Below are 17,758 nucleotides of genomic sequence, written 5' to 3'. Positions count from 1 at the left end.
ATACAATGTAACTTCTGTAAAAGCCCATTATGGAGCTCCCCCTACAGGCTTGGAGGTAATGTACGGTTACACTGTCGTAAATACAACACCCTTTCACTTTCACTTTTCACGTTTGTTGACGAACCGGCGAGGAGTTAGAAGGTGCAAGCTATGTCGACCAAGAAGGTAAGAGTAATCAAATGTACCTGGGAGCGTGAGAGGGGTCTATTTGTTTTTGCGGTAGGTGTGCCAGAAAGCAAGTCGAAGTACTTCCGCTCAGCTCCCGGGCCGCCACCGGGCCGCTCCAGCAAAGTTACATAGCGCAGTTTTTCCAACTCAGACCCCCGAAGGGCATAGGAGACAGGCCAATCGTAATATTAAAACTCATTCTAGCCACACATTTTTTTTCAAGCTGTTATTTTAAGGTAGAAATGTTACATAGTATTGCTTTAAAAGTCACTCTTGTCAAGGCAACAACCCAAACTTTATCATCACGTATAGAATTTATTGACTGACAGCAAAAGAGTAAAACTACAGGCCGATTTATAATGATTCAGGTCAGAATACTCACAGACCCCCAAACAGATGACAAGGCTGATATTCTTCTTCGCGGAATTACATTACACAGTAACGATAACATTATCATTGTTGTTGTCCTGGCTTTTATCACAATCGCCACCGTTCTGATCATTACTTGCAGTAATAAAAAATAAAAAAATAAAAAAAAAGATTTGCCATAGACCAAAAGCAAATGCAGTGTGATAAGCAAGGATAGCCCTGCACACATTTTTATAAAGCCAGAGAACAAACAATATAATGGAAATATTGGAAGGACAGATAAAAGATCACACACACCAGACAGACACAAGGGCCCACTAGATAGATAGATAGATAGATAGATAGATAGATAGATAGATAGATAGACTGAAAGTTCTTTCCAAAAGGTCGGAAGTGATCTTCACCTTCGTCTAATCAGCAGACGTAGTTGAAATAGTAACAGTAATCATACCTGGGGGACTGCATCACCCTCAGCTTCATGTCAGTGGTTATTGAACCCTTCGTGCTGTCTGTGTCACAGCTCCGCCCCCGAGTAACAGCCAGTACTGTCTACTTAATCCAGTCTGCAAAACAGCCGCTGCTATTAAAGCTCAAGACCACAGGGCACCGGTCACATCTACCTCTCAAGATCAGCTCGTGACGAGAGGAATATACATATATATATATATATATATTTAATTATTAAAGATTAGGCCCGACTTATAATGCATTGCCTGAAAAGCCTGAGGACAGCCAACCCGGGAATCCTGCTGCTATTTAAAAATGCAGTCATCTCCGCTAGAGTTGGAGCTGACACGTCCAGAAGTCAGCAACCTGCTCTGTTATCCAACTGGGCCGCATCACCCCACACCCACAAAGCCATTCATCAAAAGGGTCCTGATGTGGACAAGGGGCACTCCAAGTAGGTCACAACACGATATAGCCATCGTAATAACAAGCGGCAATATTGTTCAACAATTGTAACCTCGTCATGATTTACCATAAGTACTCCCACAGTCATTATACGAAAGTTAGACTTGCCTGATGTAGATACCATTAACAAGCGTCTGGATAACAGGGTGTTATTTGGTTCAAGCTGCCATAAGAAGTCAGCAAGAAACCACTTACGAAGCAAAATTACGTATCTCTGAAGACATGTTCAGAGTTCAAATTAGGGTCAATGCTAGATGTTGTCTTGCAAATAACCAAAGATTTAAAAATGCCTCGGATTGTCGTTCAATTTGGTATTACAGTAAAACAAAATTCAAAATACTGACAGAATATATATATATATAAAAGTACAAAAGTTTACTACCATCATACATACATATACTCACAAAAGATAAAAACAAACTGTGTTTTTATAAGGTTTATATGATGTTTGACAAACGCAGTCATTTACAAGAATCTCTGTTGGTTGCCTGGCAACCTTAGAATAGTCCCATTCATTTTAGTTGGTACACCTGGACAAGAAAATAGAATCTTACAACTCCTGCACATAAAACCACAACTGTTACTTTTTCAAGGTGAAAAGGTGAAGGCAAGCAAGTTAAAATGTGTTTAATTCGTAAACCACAGAGATGCTCATACGTATTATTTTAGCTTTAGGCGGTAAAAGGCTTACTGTTTCCATTCCTTCCAGTCTTTATGTTGAGCTAATCATTTCCGGGCTACTTATAGTTTGAATGATCCCTATCCCTTTAGATAGCAGTAATAATTGGAGCAATATTCAGTCAACTTCAAATCAAGATGTAAAGAAATTGATAATCAAGTAGGTATTTAATGCAACAATGTTGTTGAAAATATACGAATTTGACAGATTTCTTTGTTACATGGTTTTAACTAAATGTCTTTGTATGTCCTATTTCCAGAAAAATTACTGAATTTAATGACAGAGACGATCTTCGTTGTGAAAGAGGGTGTGCAATGCTCAACAAAAAAAGGTGTTTAGTGCTTTTAGAACACCTTATGGAGAATGTTATAATTCATTTTGTCAATCAGTAATAGGACAGTGACATGATTTTGAATTTAAAAAAAGTCTCCCAGAGAGGCTAAGGCTTGCAGAAGAATAAGCATGGAGGGGGTTCGCCACTTTATGAAAGACTATGTGAGCAAGTAGTTCAACAGTTTCAACAATAACAGCAACACAAAATTGAGAAGAATTTAATATCGAGCACATAATCCAGTTAGAAGACTCTAAACACAGTCAAAGTAGAAAATGATCCTGTGTCAGACAAACAAAATTGAGAAATTCTCTTTTGGACCAAACACCTGATCTGTTATCAGCACGCAGTCAAAAAGCCAGAATCCATGACGGCATGTGAGTGCAGTAGTGCACGTGGCACAAGTAATAGCTCATCTCTGACAGCACTGTTTTTGCTGAACAATATGTGCAGTACTGGAATAACATGTACTGCAATCCATCAAATGTCAACTAGATCCTGTTCTTATTGGGATGTAAAAATGTCTGTTTTCATTAGACCATCCCTGCAAACATTCAGAAGTTGTGTGTGTACTCTGTGAAAGCTTACCACATGACTTAGTGTGATCTTGAAAAGATACACTGTACCTGTCAAGCAAGTTAATTGTTGTAATTATTCTGTTGGCTAAACCTGATAAGATATTGTGTCTAAAACATTTTCTTATTTGTATTACTGTGTTACTTTAGTGCATACAGTTGTTGCTTATAGGTGATGGCTTCTGTCGTTACCAAACTGTATGTGAGGATCTATGTCAATATCTGGCCTGGTACCATTATTTCTACTGCTCTCAGTGTTGTTGACACAATCCTTGAGGCCCTGCACATGGTTTTCACTCAATACATGGGAGCCCGTCCTGGTTTTAAGATCACGGCATGTTGCGTTTGTTGTTTGTTTTGACAGAAATCAGTTGATGTCCAGTATGGAGGACTTACTTTTCTACACCATCACTGATGGCAAAGAGATGATTCCCCTCTCCGTTTTCTTCTCAGTGAGTCAAAAGTATATTCGCTCTTCCTCTGTCACGGCAAGCCCCATTTAGACTCCATATGACATACGCAAACATACACATCTGCCATATGTCCTACAAGAGTGTTATGTTGCTCCAAATTACCTTTGACTTCAGTGAGATTAACCTCAGTGGGCAACGTGATAGCCCAAAACTGGAATTTGAAGCATCTCCAGCTGACTGCAAGGTTTTAATGGTGTTTTGGGAATGTCTTATGTAATAGGTCTAAAAATAGTAGGTGTGACACTGTGGATTGAGGTAAAATACCAATTGATTGATTATTTTTTGGCCGTCACCACAAGACCTTATATACTTCGTACATACTAACCTGCACATGGGATACATGGGAGGTATATAGTTCCCTGAGCAGGAAACACATTGCTGAATAAATTTCCTTGGACATTGGCCGTAGTTCATATTTTCAAACTCTTAGGTTCTTTAGTAAAATGATTAAACTATAATACACCAAGCACACCGACAGTTTATATTCACATTTCTGAACCTAGAACCAGTGAATATAGACACTGAGGAGCAGATACTGTTTTTTAATTTTATTTCTGACAACATTTTGAGATAACTATAGATTAAAAGACAGACATCTGGAGACCCTGGTGACTATGACAACTTAGTTCTTTTAAAAACAGGCACGCAATTAGGAAATGAGACATATGTCAACACTGGTGGCAACTTGTTACAGTACACATGACTGGATGTGTTTGTAGAGGTGACCCGGACAGCATACAGACGGTAAAAGTGTTACTCAGTATGTTTTCATAGAATTGTCAACAGGAAAGCATGATCTATGTTCTCAAAGTATTTTACAATTATAGATTTAGATAAGATTGAATTATCAAGCCTCAAAACCATTTAAACTGTGTGTTCTTTATTTTATTAATGAACTATAAAGCATTCTAGTAACCCATAAGTGAAAATTTAATTCTAATTTGTCAATAAAACTAAACAAAAATAAGCTAACAATTGTATTAGTGAATGCAAAACAGCTCACAAAACAGCCCCACAGTCACATAGTGTAAAGGATAAAACTCTAAAATAAGCCCAGGAACACTGTGTGCACTGCATTCCTGCCCTGAAGCTAAGAATCTCACAGACATTCAATAACTGGAACACCAAGTTGCAGCCACTGGTTGGGCCACTGGTTAGGTCTGTGATGAGTCAAAAACTAAAAAAATAAAACAACTACTACTCAAGCTTCCTTGGTCAGGAGGGTTGTGCACATGGCGTCCCCAAAATAGATGCACGTGCTTCATATAGTGACTGTCAGTGTGACCCACAGAGTGAGAAAGATAGCAGCGATCTGGTCTCAGCTTGCCTCATTCTCTTGTTGGCACACCTGAGGCTTCGAAATCCCCCAACTATATTCCATGTGCACACGTTTAAGATTCTTCCAGTTGACCTTACACAAAATAAATTGCAAAGTGTCATTTATCACCCCCCTCCCTTCATCCCTTGTTCAAAGATATATATCATTTCTCCACTATGCAGGCTTTGAAAAAAACAGGTTTGTTAACTTCAGACCCTCGGCTGCGTGACTGCGTTCATCAGATGCGACAGTCCACACGTGACTCTGTTGGACCAGTCATGATGGACAAGAAGCTCTTCAGAAGGTGAGAAAAGCTTTGTTTATTTATGGGGACATATTTCTGCACACAGTAACTCAAAAGGAAAATAACAAGACTGTGACAAGAAGAAAAAAACACCGTCTGTATTAGTCTGAATAAACACTGGGTATATATCACTGCTCCCTAATCAGCCTATGAAACAGAAATTCTTAAAATCATAGGTAAATGGATGAAAGTGTGCAAGATGTGAGACTAGGCAAGTTGAGGGGACTTTCATGCTTTTTCATTTCGTAAGAGAGTTGATTTGTGGTCAACACTATTTGAGTCCAGCAGACTGACAGACACAGGCGTTTTATAGCTGACAGCTGCTACGAACCAAATTCATGTGCATGCATGCATGCCAAGCAACGCAGTGGTGGGTAGAGGAAGACAGAGGGGTCTGAGGGGCTGGTAATGAAAGGGCATCATTCTGGTTGAACTCCAGACTGCTGCAATTACATTAGCAGGCTCAATGGATCTATAAGCACCATTACGCTCCCTGGTGTCCTCATGGTATAATTTCCAAACTGACAAGTGTAATTTACTCAAATGTATCTTCTGGTCTGAAACCATCCAGGGTTTGGCAGTCGATCGTTGTCGAAATTAATATATCTAGTTTTTTTTGCTTTATTCTTAAAATTTACGAGGTTCTCCATATTCATAGGCTATTCTAGAGCTCACTATGAATATGCTACTTGAAATAGATAGAGCTATCTTCTATTATTTTTAGGAAATAACTCATATGAATAATTCAAGCTCCCCTTACTCTCTTTTCCTGGTGTCTCAGTCTAGCTTCGCCTTGGGTTAGTCAGGGCCAGATATTTTAGTTCAGACCAGCTGTGACAGAATGTGCATACCATTCCTTGAGAGCAAGCAGTGTTGTTGGCCAATTGTAGCAATAAAAATGTATGATAACCGTTAGATGTGCTGATAAAGACAGTCTTGTTTCCGATTTCTACTAGGTGGTTATTTGCCCAATTCTGGTTAGTTTGAATTTATTTCGGTTGTGAAAAAATGCTCAATCATGAGTTAAGAATTTCGAGGTAAATGGAAATTGATCAGAGTTTTCGGCACCATCTTTGTCAGTAACTGAGCATGTTGGGCTTTAATCCTATCTGACAAGTGCTTGTGTTCCCAGAGCAAACAGGAAAGGGAAACTTATGTGTCACCTCATGGTGTTTTTGCAAATCATAAAAACAGCCATACGACTTCAACTGTAACTCTCTCGTCTCACTGTTATCTAGGAAAGATCATTTCAGCTTTTGTTGCATATTTTTCAGTGGTTTGAACACTACAGTCACCTTGTTAAAAACTCAAAGACAGTAAAATGATGAGTGAAAAATGATCAGCTCTAGTCTTGGCCATTCAACTTTTCATGTTATTTTGAGCTAGAAGTTTAGTTGTGGTCGTTCTCTAACTCACATTATGAACAGCCTGTAACACTGTTTGAGATATATTTGCCACTATTTCGGCTTCTGTCCTAAATAACAGAGGTAAATTGAATTTCTGTTTGCGTATGCATACAGTGTCTCCATTTTACTATATGATACGCACTTTTTCACCCCACAAGTGCAAATGATAAATGAATGTAATTTTAGTTTCAAAGTTCATACATTTAGTGTGCTGCCTTTCTGTCATAGTAATGACTCACTGACATCCTAACTGGAATTAAAAGGGAGGCTTTGCTGATGTTATTAGAAAATCTGGGCTTTCCTGACTATGACAGTTCAATATCTCCTCTTCATTACCAGATTTAGTCATACCCTCCAGTTTAATGGTTTCTTGATGTCGAATTGTGGTTCTTTGTCTACTTGTATTCATGGATTAGTTTTTAAGGTATTTTAGTTACACGTGGACTGTCACAGCAACTAGAAGGATGTCTCCGAAAAGACTAATGGCTCTTAAATTTTTATCTGCAATTTGGATTACATCCAAAGTTTTAATACCTATATCTTAAAAAACTTTATTAGCTGCTTGACCACATACTGTCAGAAGAAAGTGTGACATTTTGATGAAATCAACACTTCAGGGTCATACAAAGAGTTTTATATGATATGTGGCATTTATTGATTTCTTTAACCAGTTATGTCCCAATAAAAGTTTTTTTTTTTCAATTTTCCATATCATTTTAAAAATGTGTCCTGTTGTAGGTGTGTGGGTAACAACATCCTGTTGTTGACTAAGGCTTTCAGAAAAAAATTTATCATCCCCAACTTTGAAGAGTTTACCCACCAGATCAGTAGGATGTATGAGAGTGCACATCAGCAAACGAGAGGACAGGTAAGTTACAGACATACAAATTTAGTGTGTGCTTTTTTCACTGTAGCACCTTCATATGTCTTTCACGTTTTTATTCAGGTAGCTGATTACATTCCTCAGCTGGCTAAGTTCAGCCATGAACTCTGGGGTGTGTCTCTGTGCACAATTGATGGGCAGAGGTGAAGGCACAGTTCCATTCTAATGCATCTCTCCATCCTGAAAACCTTCATCGTGTCTACTTACCAACCATCCTCCTTTTTCTTTTTTTTCCCCCGCTTGTTTTCTTCCTTTTTTTTCCTCTGTTACACCCTCATATCATGCAGATACTCAGTGGGTGACACCAAGATTCCTTTTTGCCTGCAGTCGTGTGTGAAGCCTTTGGAGTATGCCATTGCTGTCCACGAGCTTGGTAGTGACCATGTTCACCAATTTGTGGGCAAAGAACCAAGTGGATTCAAGTTCAACAAACTGTCACTAAATGAGGAAGGTAAGTGATTGGTCTACATTACATTACATTACATTACAGTCATTTTGCAGACGCTTTTAACCAAAGCGACTTACAATAAGTGCGTTCAACATCGGTAGGCAAAAGAACTTCAGGTCACAAGAAATCATAAGTGCATTTCCTTCTAATACCAAACAGCTAAGAGCAAAACTAGTGCTAGAGTAAGTGCGATAACCAACCAGCCTCTCACCAACTGCACACCAGTCACAGCGGGGTGGGGATGCAAACCCTGGTTCCGGTAGGGGAAGAAATAAAAGAGGTAAGAAAAGCAGGAATGGGATGCAAACCCTGGTTCGGGTAGGGGAAGACATAAAAGAGGTAAGAAAAGCAGGACTGGGATTCAAACCCTGGTTCGGGTAGGGGGTAATGAAAATATAGAGGGTGCCAGTGGTGGAGGAAACAATAAGTGCGTAAGGAACTAGGACGGCGCAGGTGCTGTCCTAAGAGGGCGGATCAGGGTAGTTTTTCTTGAAGAGGTGGGTTTTCAGCCTACGGCGAAAGATGGGCAGCGACTCAGCTGTCCTGATATCAGTCGGGAGATCGTTCCACCATCGGGGTGCCAGAACAGAGAATTTACTCTGGTTATCCTGTCACGCAGTTTAATTTTTTGTGTAAAGTTGAGAACGCCTCATACGGAGGGACGGCTGAGGCGTTTTATTTTTAAGTTAAAGAAAGCATTTCTTTCTTTACACTAAAAAAAACAAAAAACAAACATTTTTCTCTATATTATTCTAGTATACAAAAACTCAGTTGCTGCCAATGCAGTGGTCGGTCAGTCTGTCCATTGTTGCTCAGTGGTCAGTTATTAAGTCTTTAGTAGCTCAGCCGTCCCTCCGTATGAGGCGTTCTCAACACTGCAGTACTCATAGAATATTATTATTGATGGTGTGTGTTTGTATCTACAAAAAAAACTAATAAAACAAACAAATAAATAGATAGATACATCTTAAAAAGCTGGCTAAATGTAGCATCCAGACAAACAAGGCAAAGGGTAAGTTAAGGAAGAAAGGTACATGAGACTAAAAAAAGACCACGAGATGGACCATTGAGAAATGGGTTCTGACCACAAACACTAGTTGGCAGGATCATGATCAGTGGACAGACTAAACAGACCATTGAATTGGCTTTAACCCCATTTCTTGCCTGTGGTAAAAGTTCGAAAGAAGATTTTTTGCTGCGTCATCTGTGGTTCTTGATCTATGATTCAACAGATTCTGTTTGTTAGCAGCAAAGCAAGCATAGTGCAAGAAAAACAAACAAAAACCGAGAAAAAAAGTACTACCTGTGGGCTTTTATCTAGACTGTTTTATCGCCCCATCTTTATAGGAATATGCTGTTTTTTGACTTATTATCTAATGGTACATGCAAGTCCCCCATATAGGAATCCAACCTCTATTCTCAGCAGTTTTTTTGGTCTTGTGGTTAGGGGCAAATCAGTGACGCTGTGATGCTTTTATTTCTTGTGCAGATAAGCCACACAACCCCATGGTGAATGCCGGAGCTATCGTAATCAGTTCTTTGATTAAGGTAAAATTTATAGCACATAATCACTGATTACATGGATATGGTAATAGGTATTTACTGAATGCAGAATATGCGTATATGATAATGTGACACAGTTGAGTGTCTTTAAATGGGGGTGTCTGGGAAACAAACAAAGAGGGGCATCTCATGTGTTCTTTAATCCAACTCTCAGCTTTCGCAACATGACGTGTTATCCTCTTAAATATGATTTCACCCATTTCTTGTTCCCCATGGATGAGTATGCAAGAATTTTGTAGGACTCACAGATTTTTTAAGCTTTTTCTTCTTTTTGAGACATAATTTTGACGCTATTTGTATGCACAATGTCTAATCAAACATTCATCGCAGTGCTTTTGTCAGTGAAACACTCAGATAGAGACATGTTTGACTATGCTGTAAGCTGATTTTGAATATTTTATTAACCTATTCAGACCTGAGGCTTCCTCTGAGCACAGGAACTGCAGTACTCTGTATTACAGTATATGTTGCATAAGGTCGTAATGGATTAATCATGTTTTTGTAAGTCTAAACAAATAAGCCACTGAACTTTAAGCTTAGCAAGAAGAATACTATTTTCCTCCAACTAAAGACTATCAATGATTTTATTTTTTTCACAATAGAAAGTTACATGAAAGCGACTTTTTTTTTGGCTTGAAAAACCGGTAAACAAACTCACTGAGGTTTCACATCAGCGACAGCCTTGACATACATAATACCTAATTGACAGAACACAACCTCCCAGTGGCAGCTGAACTATCGTCATCACCATGTGGCTCACTGTCAAACCTATCTGTTCGCTTTACCTTCAAACTAAAACATGTGAGGATGTGTTTTAGCCATATATGGCTGTTTCCTCAGTTGAGTGTTTTTTTTCAGGTTTCACAGCTGAGTTTGTAGGTCCTTTTATCAAATGTGGGTCAAGTTCAGTAGTAAGGGAGGGACTTCAGGCCTGACAACAGGGGTGTGTATGTGCCTTTGGCCAATTACAGCCTCCAGAATGGAAAGTGTGTTTGCCACCCTCATTCTCCATGTGCATGTAGACAGGGGACAATGTTTAAGCAAACACAGTTTGTTTATTGTATTTGCATGTGATTAATATTCTCTTGGAGGTCATGTAAAATTAAAAGCAGAGGTATGAAGTTGCCAAAAGCTGTTTTGGTTTCACTCACAGCAGTAATGATGCCCCAGTGGGAATCGCTGCCTATGAAGATCAAAAGGTCTTTTAAAAAATGGTTTTCACATGAGGAAGAATGCTGAGTGAAACTGCTTGGAAAGACTTTCGACCAACAGGTTTTGTATTATGTCTTCCCTTCAACTCACAGTAATGGCTAATATCACCTTTAGCCTTTCTTGGTAGTCATTAAATCGGATTGTAAGTGCCATCCGTTTTCGGTAACTGCACAACTTGGTAATGATCTTTTACTGGACCTTGAAATTCAAGCACAGTCATAAACAGCCCCCAGGCTACATTGAGCACATGGACTGACACGCTCAGCAGCAACATGTTCACGTCAGACAATGACATCCAGCCAAGTCTCCTAAAAGTGTGCTTCAATAACAAAGTACTCAAACACTGCCATCTGTAGGGACTTAGTAACTCTTGATGCCCTGTGAAGCTGACATAAATGATTATGTTCTCTCTTTTTTTGACAGCCTCATTCAAATAAGGCTGCGAGGTTTGACCATGTAAGTAAATGCTTCTCATTGTTTTTAAATTTAAATTACTCTTTCATTTAACCTCCCTACTGAAGATTCTTTCAATATGATGTTATTTACAGGTGATGGATTTCCTGAATAGCATGGCTGGCACAGAGTATGTGGGATTCAGCAATGCAACGTGAGAACAGTGCTTCAAAAACACGCAAAGTGATTTTCCTCATATTTTGTGAAATGCAGTTTTTCAAACCTGTTTTTTTTCCTGCAGTTTCCAGTCAGAGAGGGAGACTGGCGATAGAAATTATGCAATTGGTTATTACCTTAAAGAGAAGAAGGTTTGTGAGTTTTTTTTTCTCGTAGTTCTGCATTTCATTACAATCACTCCATGCATGTTCAGTATTCAGGTTTGTACATTGATACCCTCACTTTGTGCTGATTCTTATTCTGATTATTGCAGTGCTTTCCTGACAATGCAGATATGACTGCAGCTCTTGACTTCTACTTTCAGGTGAGGCAAGAGAGGACGTAAGTCTGTCGGTTACTTCAGTTTTACCCTGACTGAACCCAATTTCAGCCCTAGGACTTAAGTAATCATAAACATGTCATGTCCATGGTATGGAGGCCACAAATGAATATGAACTAACAGGCTTGCAGCAGTCAAGATGGAAACAAAAATTAACTCTGAACTAAAGCTAAAGAGCTGCCTAAGCAGGAAAACCAATAAAAAAACAGTCAGTTGTTCAATAACCGGAAGGTTGGTGGTTTGATTCCCACTCTCGCCACTCAAAAAAGATTGGTGGAACTGATAGCTGGAGGGGTGTCAGTCCACCTCCTTGTCACGGCTGAGGTGCCCTTGAGCAAGGCACTGTACCCCTCATGCTCCCTGGGTGCTTCATGGCTGCCCACTGCTCCAGGTTGGCATCTGTCTCTGAGTGTGTGACTGTGTGCATGTGTGTCAACAGGTGCCAACCTGGATGGGTTAAAGGTGGAGGACAAATTTTGTGTGTATGCATGACCAACAAATGGGACCAATAAATTAATTTGTATCACAAATAAAAATGATTTTGTTTAATGTTGGGGTACTGGGACTGAATCATCTCCATTCAAAAATTATACCTCCTGTTCATTTCACTCCGTAAGGAACCTTCTTAAGCTAAAAAGACTTCTGACTAGACCCCTGGGGTACACAGGTACACAAATAGGTCGTCAGTCCATCACTGGGCCAATACAGAGATAAAAAAAACAACATTTAGAATGCCTATTTAGCCTCAAATGCATGTTTTTGGATGGTGGGAGGAAGCCTGAGAACCCACCTGTGCACGAGGAGAACATGCAAACACCGCAGAGAAGGGGCCCCAGCTGGGATTCAAACCAGGAACCCTCTTGCTCTGAGGCAACAGTGCTAACCACGACACCACCATGCAGAGCAGTTCAGGACATTAGGAGCTAAATATTTTTCTCAGGAGTTATTAAGCCACGTGTTACCACAAAAAAGAAAATAGAAAAGAAATAACACAAAGAAATAAATACGGAATTTCTTTATATGTGTGTTTATCAATCTCCGCAGTAATTATTTATCTAATCTATTTCAAACTTAAAGGCTCTTAGGGATGGGCCTTCTAATGTTTTGAACAAAAGTTGTTTTTTCCCATGACACCTTCCTATGAGATTCTCGGGGAACATTTGTAACTTTTAGTGAAGCAAAGTAACTGGGATTACACTCTGGAACGGGTTCAGCAATAATGAGAGTATTATTGATTGTTTAAAGTCTCTTGAGTAAAACTTTTAAACCGATCTGTATGCTTCTTCATTGCAGTTGTGTTCCATAGAGATAACCTGTGAGTCAGGAAGTGTCATGGCTGCTACGCTGGCCAATGGGGGAATTTGCCCAATCACAGGTGACCGCGTGTTAAGTGCCGAAGCCGTGCGCAACACCCTAAGTCTCATGCATTCCTGCGGCATGTACGACTTTTCCGGACAGTTTGCCTTCCATGTGAGTCCTTTTGATTTAATCTAGCAACATTTCTCGGGTATTGTTTGCACTAAAGCATGAGTGTTAGCAAGTCTTAAGGTGTGGCTCCCAGGCCTCCAATTTTGCAGTTGATGCTCCTTGTTTAGGTGGGTCTGCCGGCAAAATCTGGAGTTTCAGGGGCTGTGCTGCTAGTGGTTCCCAATGTCATGGGTATGCTGTGTTGGTCTCCGCCGTTAGATCGGCTTGGAAACAGCGTTCGCGGCATTCACTTCTGTCAGGTAAGCTCTTTACAGTTTCAATTTGAGCTTGAAACTCTCATTTTTGATCATGTCTTCTTCAACTTTAAAACATTTTCTGTGTAAGGATGTTATTTTATTGTGAATGTCTATGACGAGTTATCCACATTTTTGATCCACAAGGACCTTGTGTCTCACTTCAACTTCCACAATTACGACAACCTGAGGCACTTCACTAAGAAACACGACCCCAGGAGAGGATCAGATGATGATCCAGTAAGTTCAGTTCAACAAGGGTAGGTGCAACTAGTGCATTCCCTATTCAGGCTAGAAAGAAACCCTGCCAACTTCATGCGGTGACTTCAGATAAGACTGACTGTATGACTTGATTTATATTTGTGTAAAAAAGAGGCAATGTTTATGCGGGAGTTTTTAAAAACAGTTCACTTCATTAATATTTTCATTTTGATCCATTAGAACAAGTCAGTGGTGAACTTGATGTTTGCAGCATACAGCGGTGACGTCACTGCTTTGAGGAGGTAAGTGAAAGGCTTTTTTTTTTCCAATGGGAAAGGGAGACTAAACTTGCTACACAGAAACTTGAATTAGCAGTTTGCCATTTTTGTGATTACACCAAGTGTATTTGCTTTCTTGACGAGTGAAACAACGCGATTACCACATTAATCTCTGCCTAATAAGACAGTCCTGAAGAATTAAGATGTTATGCAGTAAAGGTTTGGAAACCCATCTACCAGCTGTATGAATGCTCTCTAATGCTCTAACTTATTAAGCCTTGTAGCTTTTTTTTTTTTCATGTGCAGGAAGTCACTGCACCTGTCCAAGAAACAGTTCAACTCATAAATCTCAATTTGTAGTTGTCACAGTTTACTAAACAAGCAAGATATGGTATACATAGTGAAGCAGTGCATATAGGCATACCCATGTTAGTTGCATCTCCCTATTTCCAGACTTCATGCTAAGCTAAACCATCTGACAGTGTGACTATCGTGAGTCACTCCAGTTACAGTGATATTTCCAACCCCCCCAGGTTTGCCCTTTCAGCTGTGGACATGGAGCAGAGAGACTATGACTCGCGCACAGCTCTCCACGTCGCTGCTGCAGAAGGTGACAAATCAGTAGTCCATTTATTCCTCAATGATCTCGGCTTTGGCATTCATACAAGAGTCCAGGAAAAATGGCATTGTCATCACAGTGTTATCGATTTCTCTTTAGTGCTTTGACGCTGGGTTTCCTCACTTCTTTCTGTTAGGCCATGAAGACGCTGTGACCTTCCTGACTGAAATATGTAAAGTGAATCCCTACATCAAAGACAGGTACGTATTCAAGATTACACTCATTCATTTGATACTAACTCATTATACTAACTGGAAGAATCCATCCATCTCCATATCACACTGTGTTATCTATCAGATGGGGCAACACACCCCTTGATGACGCCATGCAGTTTGGCCATGATGTTGTTGTTTCAGTCCTGCATAAGTACCAGAGCGAGTACACCGACAGCGTCTCACCAAGCAACACCGCAGAGCAGAAGACCACACTGGACACAATGAAGAGTACTCTTTAAAGCAATGCACCCGAGAGGAATGAAAGGACACAGGGTGAATGAGAAAACTGATGAATGAATGAGTTTTTATTTAAAATGTGGTAAACCATATAATCCTTTAGAATGCTAAAGTCTATGCTTTTTTGCAGCCTGAAGGTTGGTCAGTAATGTATAGCGAAGCACTATATCAACAAGCAATGTGTTGCTTGTGTGGAGAAAAACTATGTTAACGGACGATGGTTTAACTGATGTGGAAATAATGCTGTTTTTGTGCTCAGATTCCAATAGATGAATGCCACTGAGATGTAAATACCTAATATACCGTGACATTTATTTTGAACACAGGGAAAAGTTGTATATTTTATTTCATTAGTATTTAATTTAATGTGGAAAAACTACAATATTCCCAGGGCTGCTTCATTAATAATTCTACCTCGACGGGAGGGGATTTAGTCGCGTCTACAGAGCTGAAAGGTCTTTTTCGTGGAATAACACACATTTCTGACCCGTTTTGATTTTATTCAGGTTGTGTTTCTTGTATGACACAAGACTAACATGGTTTTTCATGTGTTTGGGTTTATGATCTTTGATCATATTTCTGCTTTTTTATGTACATTTCTTACACTCTGTCTCTGTTATCTACCCACTTTTTTTTTTCTCCCTTCAAGTTTCAGTGTAATTATTTCTCAACTTGACCTCTGTACAAAGCTTCAGTCACTGTAGATACCATCACTGTGCTGTAAATAAAAGAAAAGTGTGAGAGCAGTTTCAGTTAAATTATTTTATTAAACAATATACAGTATGAAAATGAGACTGCATGAGGTTTTGCATTGATTTAAGTTTTGTAATACTGCGAAATGCCACAACATTCGGTATAAAAGAATAACTTGGCAGTTAATGCTCTTCCCAAAACCAACCACACATTCTTTTTACCTCAGTCTGTGAGGTGAGTATATGCTGCACACTTAAAAACGGCATCTTTAATGCAGCTGCCTGAGACTTGATGACAAGACATGAAAACTGAAAATTCATTGTTAGCACATGTGGCGTTTAACTGGACCACAGAAATTAACCGTCACCTGTTGTGAAGCTTCACATGATTGCCAGTGGAGATATTGCTTTCTTTCCTGCAGAGTTATTTAAGATACTGTTGTGATAAGTGTTGCCAGAGGACCAAACTCAGCCCCCTGCATTTTACAGGCATCCCAAATATCAGTCAATCGTGCCTCACTTCAGGCCTTCTGGCTCCTCCAGACCAGAGTGTGTGAGCAGCTCCCCATCCCAAATTCCAAACGCAGGACACAGAGGGCCCTTGAACTGAGCTCTGAGAGCGTGAATGATACGGGGCTTCTCGATGTCCACCAGCACCAAGAGGCCTGCTTCATAGTCAAGAAGGATCCCTACACGGTCAGGCTTTCCCACCAGCGTCACAGGAACTATCTTACTGTTGGTCATGGCAAACCACTTCCGCTGAGCATAGCCAAACACCCAGGAGCAGTTGTTGGTGCCCACACAGTCCTCTCGGGACATCTGCACCTCTGCAACACCGAGACGAAATTCTTGAGACTTTTTGACGGTCACCTCCCAATAGTGTCGTCCGCTGCCGATCCTCTCATCGGCAAACACGACGGCCCAGTCACGGAAGCGCTCAGGATTGTCTTGGACACGACTGGGGTCAAGGCCCAACATGCGGTAAATGACGCCCGTGTCTTTCTTGAAGAGGTCCAGGCTGCTGTGGGCCGTGCGCTCATCAAGTCTGAACTGCAGATCTGAAGAGAAAGACAACTTTTTTTTTTCTGTTTTCATGATTACTTTCAGTTTTATATCTTATAATGAAAACTTAAGCCGTGTGTTAACGTCCATGTTATTTACAACCAAAACTCAGTGCAATTCACAACTTTCCTAAAGCCACGTGAACCGAGGTTTACCAGAGTATTTATTTTATTTAGTAGTTCATTCTTTTTACAAAACAACAAAAGAAGCCTAATCAACATCCTTCATGTGTGGTGATCCAATTTTTTATTTTTTTTTTGCAATCCAGAAAGCAAAACTTATTGGTTAAAGTAAGTTAGAAAGTCAATACACACGTTATGGGACAGAACGTTTCATAACTGATCATTCCATAACCCAGTAAAAAAAAAAACTTACATGTAATGTATAACGTTAACACCATTTACCTTATATCACTCTGGTTTAAACGAACATTAATAAGCATTTCGAACAGCCAAGAGCCTTTTTTCATTACATATGCAAATCTGCCTGTGAAAACTATTTTTTGCTGATTCGCCATTAAGGAGAGAAGACGTTTAATTTGTTGTTACGCATTAGAGAATATAGGAAGTTTGGGAAGGGAGGGCTGTAAATTGAACCCTCCAACAATGACAAACTCCTGTCATTTGCTGTTATGCTGTGCCCGATATGGGACACTGACCTCTGAGGTGCAGAATCAAAAAGCTAGCATTTCAGTGACTGCTATGTAACAACAACTCACTGTTCCCCGTCGTTGTGGATATGAAGCATGTTCTCGCTGGTAGGCTGACGGCTCGCCTGTGTCTGGCTGACAGAGAGGACACACTTCGTCCTGCCAAGCGACAGAGACGGGCAACTCCAACGGGTGTCGCCATGTTTAGTTTAGTTTTGTTTTTTTTTTCTCACTGCTGCTGTCGCTTCTCACATGTTGTCGCTCCGTCTGCTTGCGAAATGTAGCTGCTCCACTCTCAGCCGCCCCCTGCAGGCCTGGAGAGGAACGCCATTACCAGTCTGACCACAACACCTAACAGCACCACGGACAACAGGGGCCTGTCACACCTGTCAAAAGGTGTGCATCTGCAAAACTTCTCTGAAGCAAACAAATTATTTAACCCAAAAAATACCGTATATTATCACACAATAAAGCAGAAAATTCAGAGACTCATA

At 40.1% G+C, this 17,758-nt stretch overlaps 2 protein-coding genes across 6 annotated transcripts; one reads left to right on the top strand and one right to left on the bottom strand.

Moving 5' to 3' along the window:
• The first annotated feature begins 1 nt into the window (after position 1).
• gls2a (glutaminase 2a (liver, mitochondrial)) lies at positions 2-15,607 on the top strand. Of its 5 annotated transcripts, none has more exons than XM_075474944.1 (18): positions 2-165; positions 3,399-3,486; positions 5,008-5,129; positions 7,274-7,403; positions 7,482-7,561; positions 7,706-7,869; positions 9,356-9,414; positions 11,065-11,097; positions 11,190-11,248; positions 11,336-11,402; positions 11,525-11,575; positions 12,884-13,060; positions 13,186-13,317; positions 13,459-13,551; positions 13,753-13,814; positions 14,324-14,400; positions 14,546-14,609; positions 14,707-15,607. In XM_075474944.1, exons 1-18 carry the CDS (start codon positions 59-61, stop codon positions 14,861-14,863), a joined length of 1,722 nt encoding a protein of 573 aa, XP_075331059.1. In that variant the 5' UTR covers positions 2-58; the 3' UTR covers positions 14,864-15,607. The 5 variants fall into 5 exon arrangements, with proteins under 5 accessions (XP_075331059.1, XP_075331058.1, XP_075331061.1 ...); XM_075474943.1 differs by lacking the exon at positions 2-165 and adding an exon at positions 1,112-1,438; XM_075474946.1 differs by lacking the exon at positions 2-165 and adding an exon at positions 1,112-1,438 and having other exon boundaries at positions 14,766-14,851.
• Position 15,608: 1 nt separating this feature from the next.
• spryd4 (SPRY domain containing 4) lies at positions 15,609-17,530 on the bottom strand. The gene is made up of 2 exons (XM_075474948.1): positions 17,334-17,530; positions 15,609-16,611 (listed from the first exon to the last, which is right to left on the bottom strand). Exons 1-2 carry the CDS (start codon positions 17,464-17,466, stop codon positions 16,070-16,072), a joined length of 675 nt encoding a protein of 224 aa, XP_075331063.1. The 5' UTR covers positions 17,467-17,530; the 3' UTR covers positions 15,609-16,069.
• Between the last annotated feature and the right edge of the window lie 228 nt (positions 17,531-17,758).

This window comes from Odontesthes bonariensis, chromosome 10, assembly GCF_027942865.1.
Source record: "Odontesthes bonariensis isolate fOdoBon6 chromosome 10, fOdoBon6.hap1, whole genome shotgun sequence".
Lineage (NCBI taxonomy): Eukaryota > Metazoa > Chordata > Actinopteri > Atheriniformes > Atherinopsidae > Odontesthes > Odontesthes bonariensis.
The sequence above is the reverse complement of the archived record's forward strand: the minus strand, read 5'-3'. Positions and strand labels throughout refer to the sequence as shown.

What these genes read in the sequence shown, in the direction of transcription:
- gls2a (XM_075474943.1), top strand. Translation starts at nt 1,242, where the DNA reads ATGCATTGCCTGAAAAGCCTGAGGACAGCCAACCCGGGAATCCTGCTG. An exon ending in GTGGGATTCAGCAATGCAAC is followed by an intron (nt 11,249 to 11,335) that starts GTGAGAACAGTG and finishes TTTTTCCTGCAG; the next exon opens with TTTCCAGTCAGAGAGGGAGA. An exon ending in ATTACCTTAAAGAGAAGAAG is followed by an intron (nt 11,403 to 11,524) that starts GTTTGTGAGTTT and finishes TGATTATTGCAG; the next exon opens with TGCTTTCCTGACAATGCAGA.
- spryd4 (XM_075474948.1), bottom strand. Translation starts at nt 17,466, where the DNA reads ATGGCGACACCCGTTGGAGTTGCCCGTCTCTGTCGCTTGGCAGGACGA. An exon ending in ATCCACAACGACGGGGAACA is followed by an intron (nt 16,612 to 17,333) that starts GTGAGTTGTTGT and finishes CTTTCTCTTCAG; the next exon opens with ATCTGCAGTTCAGACTTGAT.